This window comes from Catharus ustulatus, chromosome 7 (genome assembly GCF_009819885.2).
Source record: "Catharus ustulatus isolate bCatUst1 chromosome 7, bCatUst1.pri.v2, whole genome shotgun sequence".
NCBI lineage: Eukaryota > Metazoa > Chordata > Aves > Passeriformes > Turdidae > Catharus > Catharus ustulatus.
In genome coordinates, this window is record NC_046227.1 from 13,793,370 (window position 1) to 13,805,750 (window position 12,381).

The 12,381-nt window shown below is 42.6% G+C and overlaps 1 protein-coding gene across 14 annotated transcripts in view; it reads right to left on the bottom strand.

Annotated features, from left to right (window-relative positions):
- Positions 1–343: 343 nt before the first annotated feature.
- ABI2 (abl interactor 2) overlaps positions 344–12,381 on the bottom strand; it is a 65,871-nt gene continuing 53,833 nt past the window's right edge. For 10 of the 14 annotated variants that reach the window (XM_033064508.2, XM_033064507.2, XM_033064501.2 and 7 more), the window contains 3 exons: positions 10,334–10,420; positions 9,834–10,007; positions 344–6,371 (listed from right to left, as the gene is read on the bottom strand). In XM_033064508.2, the coding sequence (XP_032920399.1) occupies positions 6,196–6,371; positions 9,834–10,007; positions 10,334–10,420 (437 nt within the window). In that variant the 3' untranslated portion in view covers positions 344–6,195. The remainder of the gene's footprint in view (positions 6,372–9,833; positions 10,008–10,333; positions 10,421–12,381) is intronic. The other 4 variants (XM_033064506.2, XM_033064505.2, XM_033064500.2 and 1 more) reach the window with 1 other exon arrangement.

Consider the following 12,381-nt stretch of genomic DNA (forward strand, 5'->3'; position numbering starts at 1 on the left):
CAGCTGCTGGCTGGCAAGTGCTACTGTGGCCCCACTCTGGGGCTGTAGGAACACAGCTGGGAAATGCTCTTGGCCTCACCCTGCCACCTCAGCAGCAGACATTTGAGGATTACATTAGCAAATGCAGGAAGGGGTAAGTCCCACAGAGGTTAAGGAGCTGCTGAAGGCAGCAGGCTGGATGCCAAGGTTTGTACCTTTGCTGTGGGAAGTGCTGTGTCAGAGATCTTCAGGGACAGGGTTCCTGCATGCACAAGCCACGAGCCCTGGGCCTAGTGCTTTTGAACTCTGTAGCCAAAGACAAGAAATGTGACACCGCTGTGGCACGCTCACAGAACACATGAAGTGTGCTTTGTTCTTTTATTTAGGGCTCATAACAAGAGGGTTTAGTACACAGCAACAGTTAATTCCAAGTACAATTAAAAAAATTTAAAAATTGGGTTTTGCACTCACTGGAAGGTGGTTCAAATGGCACACACACTAAAACATTACTGGCGGCATACAGCTCCCCAGAGTCCTGCGGGCTTGGTCATTTACAGTGGGCTCTGCATCCATCCACTGCATCAGCAGTGCCAAAAGCAAAAGCACAGAGTGCTGCTCCAACTGCAAACCAAAGTGGGGGTATCTGCTTTCAGAAAAAAGTGCATGGACAAAATCCATGTTAGACACTGACATCTCCAGAGAATTCATAGAAACTACTTGTCCATGCAAGTTGCAAAAGACACTTTTTCAAATGTGAAAAGAAGCACTTGTTGTTTACAAAAAAATCTCGGACATGTCAGCACTTACCGAGGCGCTGTAATGGAAATAAATTCGTACATAGCTCTTCCTATTAGTCAATAGTGGTAGGATTCTTCGGAGGTGTAAAATGAAACTGGAACAAATGTACTGCACCCATTTCAGCAGGGTCCCCATGTCAGAATTCAGCAGCTTCCTTGGTGTAGGCTTACCTCTGGACAGCAGGTTGCTGCTGCCATTACTGTCTTGTAATAAGCACAGGTGCTAATAAAATTAGTATATTTAGAGTACAAAAAAAAGCCCCAAACCTCTTCCATCATGGGCTGGAGATTATACAAAACACATGGGTGGGTTTTTTTCAAATTAAAGTAGCAGAACACCATGATCTGTGAATTACTCTTAACAGCAGTTGTCAAACCTTGGCTGCACTAAGCTTTCAGCATGTCCCCATGGACATGAGGTGGGGGGTCCCACTATGCTTGAAGTCTGAACATCAGAAGTAGGTTAATAGGGCTGTTACTACACATTGACTTCAGCTACTGCAGGAGAAAATCTCCAAAACAAACCACACATTGTTCCCTTCTTGTACTGTTCTGACCTCTGTGTAATAACCATTTTATCTACAAAATGCAGCTGTGCCAAATACTGGGAGATGCCAGAAGCTGGGGAAGGTGAATACTCTAAGTACAGTAAATTCTTGTAACTGGCACCCCAGAATCTGTAGCCCATGATCCTGCTGGTGCTCAGTTTTCACAAACACCTTCCCTAGAGGTTCGTGTTGTAAATACCTGCCTTAGTGAATGCAACAGTGCTGTATGTATTCTACTGCCACAGTTGCCAACATAGGTACTGAAGTCTCTGCATGGGTTTGTAATGCTGCCTGCAATGCTGCAGTGCTTCACCAGTGACTCCCAATACTCTGGATCAAGACTATCCTGAATGCAACTACTACTCCTAGTAAAGCCACAGCACTATGGTCTTTTCAACAGCAGCTTCTGAAACAGGCCTGCAGAGAATACAGTGTCACCTGTTTTACAAAATGTCCTGTTACACCTCTGGGAGGAGAAGCTCTATAAATGCTCCCAGTTTACTAAACCACATAAAGTTCCATCTTTTCCAGAAAGGAAAACATGGAAGTTTTGCTCTATGCATGGAGCCCAGAGATGTAACTAATGAAAAAGCAAGCTCATTTCCAGCAGAGGCGCATCCACAGCATCTGCCAGGAGCGGTAGAAGTTGCTAGGAAGAGCACAGCATTAAGTCACAATCAAGCACAGGTGGGAGACACCACAGAAGTGCAACATTGTCAGTACACAGTCCTCTTCCACCTCTAGTCAACAATGTGCACATTCACAGCAGGCAGGCAGCCCACACAGCCACTGCTGGAAAAGGCTCCTCAGTCCTGATACTTCCTTGCTTGTTTTTCATGATCAACTGATACATCCCAGGTAAAAGTGGCACTTTTCAGAAGCTGCAGTTACTGCCACTGTCAACTTTGGCTGTCACCAAGAACCCTCAGCAGCAAAAAAAGAAAATGCCCAGCAGCTGTGAAAGAATAAACTGCTCTAGCAAGAACTAGCTGGGTCTAAGCCTTTCTGGCACCCACAAGTAAGCCACCCAGACACACACCACAGGTCCTGTGCTTCACACCAGCAGACATCTCCAGACACTTTCATGACATCCAACTCAACTATCTGCAAGGACAAGCTGAATTCCAGGAACATGGTCAACCTCCTGGTAACACAAGTTCTGTCATCTGCCTCAGGGCCAAGCCACAGCTTGTCCTCTAGTGAGAGCAGTGGCTCTTCAGTGCCTCAGTCTGTCTGTGTCTAACCGGTCACACCAGTGAGTGATCCAGCACTGCTTCAGCTCCCTGGTGCCCAGTGCACATGGACACACCCTCAGACACAGAAGTTGCTGATTGCCTCTCCTGCCCCTCTCAGCCCTCTGCTGCAACAGCTGGGGGTAAGAGGAAAAGGAGGAGAAAGAATGGGTGAGACACATGCAACCTCAGCTATCTCTCCTTGGCTGGAATGAAGACACCAAAATGACCCTGCTTCAGCACTAGATGTGGACAGACTCAGTCAGAGCTCCTCTCACGCGGACATGTGACAGAGGGGCAGCTGTAGTTAATAGCTTTGTCCCTGGCACCAAGAGAAAGGAAGAAACCTTTGCTACACAGCAAACCAAGGCAAAATACACCGCTAGAGGATGCTGAACAATTTCTGTGCACAATGAAAACAGCTGGCTGGGCTAAGGCAGTTCTCACAAAGGGAGAAACATAAACATTTTGGCCATTCAGCACTCTTTGGGCTATGCTGGAGTGTCTCCTTCCCCCACCTCTTATGCATACACACTCCCGCTTCAACAGCCTGTGATGCAGAACACCATGAGCTGTGGCAGCAAAACTCAGCAGTGAAGAGATGTTGTGCAGCTTATTTAAAATACGGAGGTGTTTCTCCCCCACCCCCCATCTGCCACCCCCTTTTAAACCAAACCTGTAAATTAAAAAGGGGGTGGGGAAGAGAAGGTTTTGGACAAGGAGAAGTACAAGGGACAAAACTGGAAACACAACCCTCACTGACTTTACTAGCATGCAATCTATGTAACATTAATATACAAAGCCTGTTTACCTTGGCCTGGTCTATGACCATTACATCACATCATCCCCAAACAAGCAACAGAATTAAAATCTGTACAAAATAAAAATATGCATAAAACTCAACAAATTGCTTTACATATTAGTACTGCATAATAAAGCATAAAACCAGCAGGAGGTGACCCAGAAATTCCATCCACAGCAGTTCTTGCAGGATAAACAATTCCATGTACTATCAGCAGAGACCAAACTAACCCCTGGCACATCAGACCAAAGCCAGTTCTTCAGGAGCTGTCACACACTTTCAGGGTTTTGCAGCCTCATCTTCTGTGCTGGGCTGTGGCACGTGATCATCTCACACTGCGTTCTCTGGTCTCACAACACAAAAAACTTGTAAGACGACAAACCAGCTGATTGAAGATTAAGTATCACACACAGTGGGAGTACACACCAGCCCACCCACCTGCCAGAAGTGTTCAAGCACAAGCCTTGCTCAGACTGGGTTAAGACATGTTCCACTAAAGTGTGATCTACCAGCTGCAGCTTGGTTCAGCTCTCACTTAGGAGCTCATTAAGCTGCCCTAACAATGCCACAAACATATCCAAGGCAGGAGAAGCCAGGAAAGCTCTGATATTCCTGGCAAACACAGCCGTCCTGTAAGTACCAAATGCTTGTGAATGCTGCTGTTCAATCACCTTTGCTACAAGCACCATCTTCCTGAGCCAAAAGCTTAGACCTGCCCAATGACACTAGAAACAGTTACTCCAGTGACTGTACAACCAGTGGTTCTGGACTTGCTTCCACAGAAATAATGGGCTGAGGGAACTGAATATGGCTGCTTCTCTTAGTCTTGCTGCAAGAAAGCTTTTTAGACAGTAAAAGGCTTAAAGGGTATCTGTTCTGGCACTCATCCCAAACAATGTTGTCAGCTTCCAGAAAGAAGACAACATGTGGATTAGCAAGGGAGAAAGCAACTTCTACCTGCACACAAGTTTAGTCAAAGTTGTCCTTCCTGCAGACTTTAACCAAACCAGTTTCTTGTGCGCTGTCACAGGAGTTCCACAAGCTTACAGCAGGTGATCACATTCCTCCATGGCCTACAAACACACCTATTTGTTTCTCCATTCTCCCCCTCTGAGCAGCTATGGCACCTCCCTGCCCAGGCTGGCACCTCTGTGCTGGTACTGCACTAACTACCAAGCAAGGGGCTGGGTCAGTTACCTGTACTGGTGCCAGTGCCACCACACAGCCAGCCCCGCGTTCTGTGCACTGCTCTGTTCTAACACCGGTCTCTCCAGCTGCAGCACTGTCTCACCTTGCACAAGCTACCCTTGGTGCCAGCTAGAACTTGGCCAGGTGACAGTCTAAAGCTGCCCAGGAAGATGCCATTGCCCAGGAGGCTCTTGCAATCAAGATCAGCTCAATTTGCACGCTAACAAGACTCAACAGGAAATTTAATTAGTTAATGCATGATATCTGCCCAAAGGTAACATTCAGATGTTCCTAAGGGCAGATGAGTACAACCATCACTTACAGTGATCTGCTGTGTACAATCACTGAGCAGAATTTTTAACTGAGACTAGATTAGAAAGCCAAGTATCATCACAAGGGGCTACAGAGCCTTCACTTGGTATTACTCCACCCCAAGCCACCAGTACAGCTCAAAATATCTATTATAATAAACAATGGAGAGGGCTAGGGAAAGAGCTAGGACTACTACTAGTTACTGCTTGGATTTCCATGGGAAACCAGTACACACAACAGCCCTTTTTGCTTCCTCTGAAGACATTTTGGCAACAGACATGAAGACAACAATTGCCGTTTGTCCTGCCTCTGCACAGGGCTCTCACAGTACATATGCAAATCTAGTCATCAAGTACAAAATAGCCAATTTACAATACCTGATTGGATTTTTAAGATTATATTGTGCATAAAACTAAAGTTGGGGGCAAGTTTCTCTAGTGCAAGCAGGCATGAGTGGATTTGAACCTTAGATCACACCCCCTAGAGTTAATCCTCAGACCCCAGGAGGACCTGTAAACTTTGTTTCGCCTTCACCATCAACGGCATCTGTGAGTTCTGTTTGAACTGGCAGCAACCGTGGCAAGGAGCTCACTGTGGAGAGGAGCACAGTTACATCAGTGCAGAACACAAAACAAATATGTGGCATTCAGAAGATGAGAAATAAGGGTCCTCTGGGCTGCAGCCATCTGAATTGTCTAAACTGAAAGGTGAGTGAATGAAAGCTGGCTCTGTGTGCCCTGTGTCAGCCTACACGTGCAGAGCGGCTGCAGAAGTGTTTAAGCTAAAGATGCATCCAGCTATCTAGAAGTCAGTTATAGGGACATCTCTGTGTAGAAATCCCAGTGTTTGCTAGCACAACTGTTCTTCCAGCTGCACAGGAGTGTAGTGTAGAAACAGGAGGGATGTCCACTGGCCAGTAACCTTCACCGCAAGCATCCAGGACATTCCCAATGCCAGGAACTGTTTCCAACAGTAGTACCGTGAGGGCACACAGGATTCCTGAGACAGATCCCAAGACCTGTCAGAAGTCAGAATTCGAGTGAAGTATGACCTAATCAACAAGTTTGTTACATCTGAATGGGTCAGCTTAATTCAAAGTCAGATAGCTCAGGATAGCCTCTGCTGGCAGATGAAGAGCCATTTGTTCAAACAACTCAAATCACTATTGTCTTATCATGAGGGAGAAAAGAAAAAGAAAAACCAAACCAAACCCAAAAGAGTGGTTGTTACAATTATCCTTCATTCAGTTATACTGGATGGGGCCGCAGAGGCTGGTGGAGATCTGGGAAGCCCTGACAGCTCCTGCAGCAGGAGATGCAGTGTTTTGTCCTCTGTCTTCACTCTGAGTAATGCATGATCGACTCCACATAGTTCCCCGGGAACAGCCCCGTCACTCCGTTCATGACCCCCTCATACCAGCCATCATCATTTTTCTTGATGACGTAAATGATGGCACCTTCCTGAAATGAGAGCTCATCTTCCTTGTCCTTGGTGTAGTCATAGATTGCCACCACTAGGAAAGAACAGAATGTGACTATTAGGAGAAGTAGGGGAGGAAGATGAAAATCCAATCACCTTCCCTCGTCCTGTGTGTGTGTGCAGAATTACCTGCTGAATTTCTTCCACCCCCTTTTGTACAACTCGTGCTTTGAAGCACATGAGCCAGGACTCCTTTAACTCTTCCTCTCTTACTATTTCCAGATCCACCAGAGGAAGTGTTGAACTGTATGATAAACTTTAGGGTATGGAATGATACAACGAGGTGGTTGTGAATCCCATGGCTATGACCACTCAGAACTATTCCTGCATGTGCTGAACCAGATCCCAGCACAGCTAAGAGCAGGAAAACATGGAAGAGGGACTGCAGCAAGAGGTGTTTTCAGGCCACAGTATGAATGAGCCAAGGCTGATGTCCCAGACTTCCATCTACCTTAGCTACTTCCACATTTAAATCTCTAAAAGTGCATGTGCATCTCAATATCCAGAAGCCACTCCCAGGGCACACAACACCAAGGTAGGCAAATCCCTGTTAGGAGCCACAAAGAAGGAAGGTGGCAATGTACACATACTGCATCAGGACATTTTTCTTACAGCTGTAGAATATTTTACTGATGGCACAAAAAGTTGTTAAGGAAAGGCAAAAAAAAACTGGACAAAGTACTTGGAAATATTAAACAGAACAGTCCTGAAATGCCAGAAAAATAGACATCAAACTGATACATTTTTTCCAATCTCAGTGCTATCATTATGTGTTTCATAGAGAAAGTTAGTTATGCCAGACTCTGAGTACTTTAACAAATAGCATCAATCACTGCTCTGAGCACTTGGCAAAGAAACATGCAGTGCTGCCACTAAGGGAAAAAAAAAGTGTTGGACAGGGATCCTAAAATCTTGTACTGGGGATAGATGGAAGGATACTCTATAAACTAAAGCAAGGATTAAAAATGAACAGCATGTGTTCATAAGTCCACTGTCCAAGAGTCCTAGTAAACTCATCATTCTTTTCAAAAGCAAAGAAGTCATTTCCTTTTGAGGGAGCAAAGGAATCAACACAAACCAACACTAGGGAAACCTGGGTCCAGAAGAGATTATAAAATATGCAGATCAATCCCAGTGAAAAATCAGAGTATGCAAAGATTTTTTTTTTTTTATCATGTGACTAGAGCATATTTTAAAAACACATGTTGTTAGCTCTACAATTGTGCCAACAGTTGTTAAGTAGTTTATTCTGTACAGTTTTAGGCATAAAATCCTAAGCAAATAAAACACCAATGGAGAAACAAATACATTTTTAGCTTGAAAAGTAAGTGCATGAACATGTGATGCATGCCATTAAAGTCCTTCAAAGTCTCTAAGGGTTTTGAAACTTCTTCCTAGAGTCACTGTGCTATTTTTCTTCATTCTCTTGATGACAATAATAATCATCATCCAAGATCATGGTTACTTCCAATTCCTTTCTTTCTAACTTTTGAATGTACCCTTTGGATACTGAATGGATTCATTATTTCATGATGTCAAGAAGGAAGCTCTTAAGTTTGTGAAGAAAATTTGCTTCTTGTTAAGCCTTATAAAATTTACCTGAAGCCTGGTTTTGTTTCTACGTCACCACTGCTTCCTCCAGCATGTTATTTGTGTATTGGCAACAGTTCTCTCTTTAAAAGGCTGTTTAATCTTTCTGTCTGTAGTGCCACCAGTTCAAGCTGTGAGCTTGTCACATGCCCCAAGTTATGAGGAGTCCAGGCCAGTATTGCAAGAAAGGCTCCAGATGAGACAGGAAGCAGCAATACTGACTCAGGAGGTGGCATCCTTCCCTGTCAGCCTGAGCCAGGGCCTCTTTTAGTTTCTGTCTGAATATGTTTCTATGCAGTTATGAAAAACAGAATTACTCATTTAGGTTGATATTCTTCCAATCAGTGATCTTTGGTTCTTCAACAATTACACAGAGTTTGGCTGAACTCTGTTATATCCAACTGACCACAAATGCAAGCCAGGCTGATTATCCAACTGGAATCTGTGAACACACACTTTCTCTAAGTGGTGTAAGTGCAATTTTTCTTTCTGGATACCCATTTCCATTTATCTGATTTGCAGAGCCAGGTCATTTTCTTATCTTTTCCTGCCACATAGCCAGACACAGAGCTCAATGGAAAACTGCAGTGTACACCTCTGGCCACTGCAGGTTGGCTGTTGCTGTTACAGTCACATGGCAGAGTCCTCAAGTTCAGCATCTCCAGTAACTACATCCTACTTAATTTCTCTATCTGTTCCAAATGGATCTGCTGTTGACTTCCACCCTCAGCTGCAGGCTAGAGCATATCTTAATGTCAAAGGTACCTCCCACACTGCTTGACCCTCTACAGAACGGGGTCATATTGAATCCCATTCCAATAAACAGCAAACCTCTGTATCTGACAACTCTCTGGTGTCCCAGCTTCTACTGCAAAGGTCATCTACCCTAACCCTATAAAAGTGCTCTCATATGAACTTAAATAGGAGAATGGTAATTTCAAAAGTACAAGTACAAATCCTAAGAATTGGGAATTCGACTTATTGGTGGTAAATGTGCTGGAAGAGTTACTTACTTTCATCTATTTTGTCCACTTTGAATCATGTGGCACAGAATACTATTTATAGGAACTTAAGGAGTTGCCAAAGTTTGCTGAATAAAGCATCATAATTCTCAGCAGTATAAGCAACACATTCTTTGAGTATTAAAGTCCCCTTTTAGTAAAAGGTTTCTCATTAATTTTAAAGTTTCAAAGCTTCAAAGCTTGCTACAAAAAATTTGCAGCCAAGCACTCCTCTCCCAACTCCAGCAAAGCAGTCAAATTCAAGACATTGGCTGAGTAGAGCCATTCATGTAACTACAACAGAATCCACACTATGTCAATATCTCATTTTTCTCTGGTATCCTAAAACTACTTTTTAATAGTTCTTAATACACTGAAAGCAATTGTATTTTCTATTACTTTTAAGAGTTTCTAAAAACAGACCTTTTAGCTGTTTTGGTCATCTAGTTTTAAAAATACAGATCAAAATTATGTTATTTTCTGACTAAAAGCCTGACTTTTCTCCAGCTTATCTTGAAAGACTCCCCTTTACAGTTTTGCTGTCCCATGAGAGATGGAACACATCTGTGTGTATCTGCATCTATATAAACTATTTTAGCTCCCAAGCTCACAAAGTCCCACAGGGAAGCAGAACAGAACTATCATTCAAATATCATTATTTCCTCAAATAGAAAGCTGCTTCTCAAGGCACCTGCACACAACCCTCACTTTGCATTAGTATGAGACACTATGAACACGCATCAGGGCCTCTTCTTCCTCTTTTGCTACTGACTAAAATGCTGAAATACCAAATACTCACGTGAAGGGGTCTGTGCAGACTCCATGTCCAAAAGCAGGATGGCAGGAGCACATACAAGAAGTTGTTACAAATACAGCCCTACTGTCTCTTCTAGCTCCAAACCTACCCTTTTCTAAGTATGTCCTTGGTGCCCAGGGAGGGTCCTCCTCAGCATAGGGATCGCTGTACTCCACCACAGCTGCTTCCTCCTCCTCATAATCCTCTGGAGGTGGGGGTGGAGGTGGAGACTCATCAAACACTGCCTCATCCACAGGCGGTGGAGGGGGAGGAGTATCTGAAACTGAAAATAACTACCAGTACAACCATGAAAATATCCCTACAACCATGGTAGCTGCTTCAATTAATATTCTCTATTCCAATTAACCGCAGTGGGACCGACAGTTATAACTTGTGAAAATACACTAGAGAGAAGAAAATCCAGAGAAGGAAGGACCAGGTACCTCCACAATATGCTTCACTTCTTTTTCCCACCCTTCACAATTTCAGACAAACTTGCAGAGGCAGTAGAGAATGCAGAATTCTGGCTATACACAGGCAAATCTTTCATCAACTCAATCTAAAAGCCACATCCAATAATAGAACAGCACAAGGAAGCAGCAAACTTACTGTTTTCTTGAACTCTGGCCACAAATCCCATTAGTGGTAACTGTGGAGTTACCTGTAGGATGGAGGGGGGAGGAGGAGCAAGGGATGCTGCCACAGAAATTAAAAAGAGAAGCATCCAGTTAGAAACACAACAAAGCAGCAAACAGGAAAGTAGACATCATCACCACTCAGACAGTGCAGCAGGCTGCCAAGAAGCTGAGATAAAAACACTGACATTTAAAGAAAAATGGCTCAGGTGGTTTAAGCATATTCCTAATCCTTTCTTCAAGGATATTTCTCTATTTTTAACATCTCCAACCCAACTCTTTTTCGTAACATTAAGAATCCATGCTGAAGTATTTTTCTGATTTGACTATGAGATTCCCTTAAGGTGAAGTTTCTTACTACAGATTATAGCACTCTATGAACAGACCTAGCTAACATATCAAAAGGACTCTCTGCTTATAATTCTCCCCCTTTCAAATCTAATTAATATTTATAGAGGTGTCTAAAACCATCCATGAATCCCTAGTAATGAAAATAGATATACCTCTTTTTTTTCCATGATGTAGGCCAAAAAAACCTCACTGAATGAGGCAGCTATTTTAGACAAAACAGAAAAAGATGCCTTTTGAGAACTGTGCAGATCTGAAAGATGCCAACACCTCTGATCTTATTGACAGAACAGAGCACACTGTGCAGCTGCCAAACCACAGGGTCTATTCCAGATGTGTTGCCTGGTTTCCTCCCCACCTGACTTCACTGCCCTGAACAGTCCTTTCACTGGTACCAGAAGAGCTCTCTTTGTACAATAAGAGCTGCCTTTGTACAATACATGTGAATTCCCAGTTAAAGAAGATGCTCTCAGCCAGTTGCAAATGCTGTAACACTGAACTGTGCTTTAAGTCTCTAATGTGAGTTTCAGTTCTCTAGTTAAAAAAATCAGCTAACTAGTTTTATGTGAGTTTAGTATTCCTTTGAATAAAGCAGCAAAATTCTTTAGTAAAATTGCAAGATGATTTTTCAGACAGCACATCTTAGGAGAAGCACAAATAATAAATTTCTTGTTAGTATGTGGCATATTAAAAACATTTAATCACGTCCAAAGGGATTAAGGGGAAAAAAGTCTATACTTCATGTACCAGTACATTTATTTAGCTACCAGACAGAACGAAATCAATTTCAGGCTAATTCCAGAGGTAGTAGGAAAACTGAGAGGTATGACTTAGCATTTTTCAGAATTAATTCACATTATCATAGCAAGAGAAAAGAGTTCTACAGCATTTACAAGTTGCATCTCAAAATTTCTTGTTTGCTTATTGCAGTAACAACTATCTTAAGTGCTTTGAATTTCTTCTGTATTTACATTCACATTACTTTCAGAACCACACACCATAAATGAAAAGACTAACACCAACCATCCTTTTTGTTGCAAAAATATCTTGTACCTCCATATAAAGTAAGTTCCATTATCTCACCATTTAACTGATATCTCTTGAGAAAAAACTGAAATACATTTCTGATAGCAGTTTCTTTGACTCCAATGACATGACCTCAGAGTATTTATTCCTTCAAGTGTAACCATGATTGCTGTGAAAAGATTTGGTCTTGCATTTTTTCAAAGCAGAAAAAGGGAACTTGAATTTAAAGTCCTACTGAAAACCAGTAATATTCATCAATTCAGCATCCTTGTCCCTGCTTTTTCAATTATATGTGCTATAAAACCGTTTCATTTCAAAATGATTCCTCTATTCAACATCACATGGATTGATACAATCTATACCTATCATAGGAGAGTAGCTCCAGTTTCCTTGGTGTCTTCAGTGTATTTTGTTCATGAGATAATATATTTCTTTTAAAGAAATAACAAGGCTTTCCATGGAGAAAAATAGATCACTCTAGACAAGCAGACCAAGCAAATACAAAAAAAATTCCCAGGTTCAGTTTGGGTTGTGTAGTTTAATCACAAAGCGATGCTGACACTAGCTGACATAATTCCTTTTATATCTTAACCCCTGAGTCTTTGCATTGTGACTATCATAATGTTGTCTCTATATGCTATATAATGA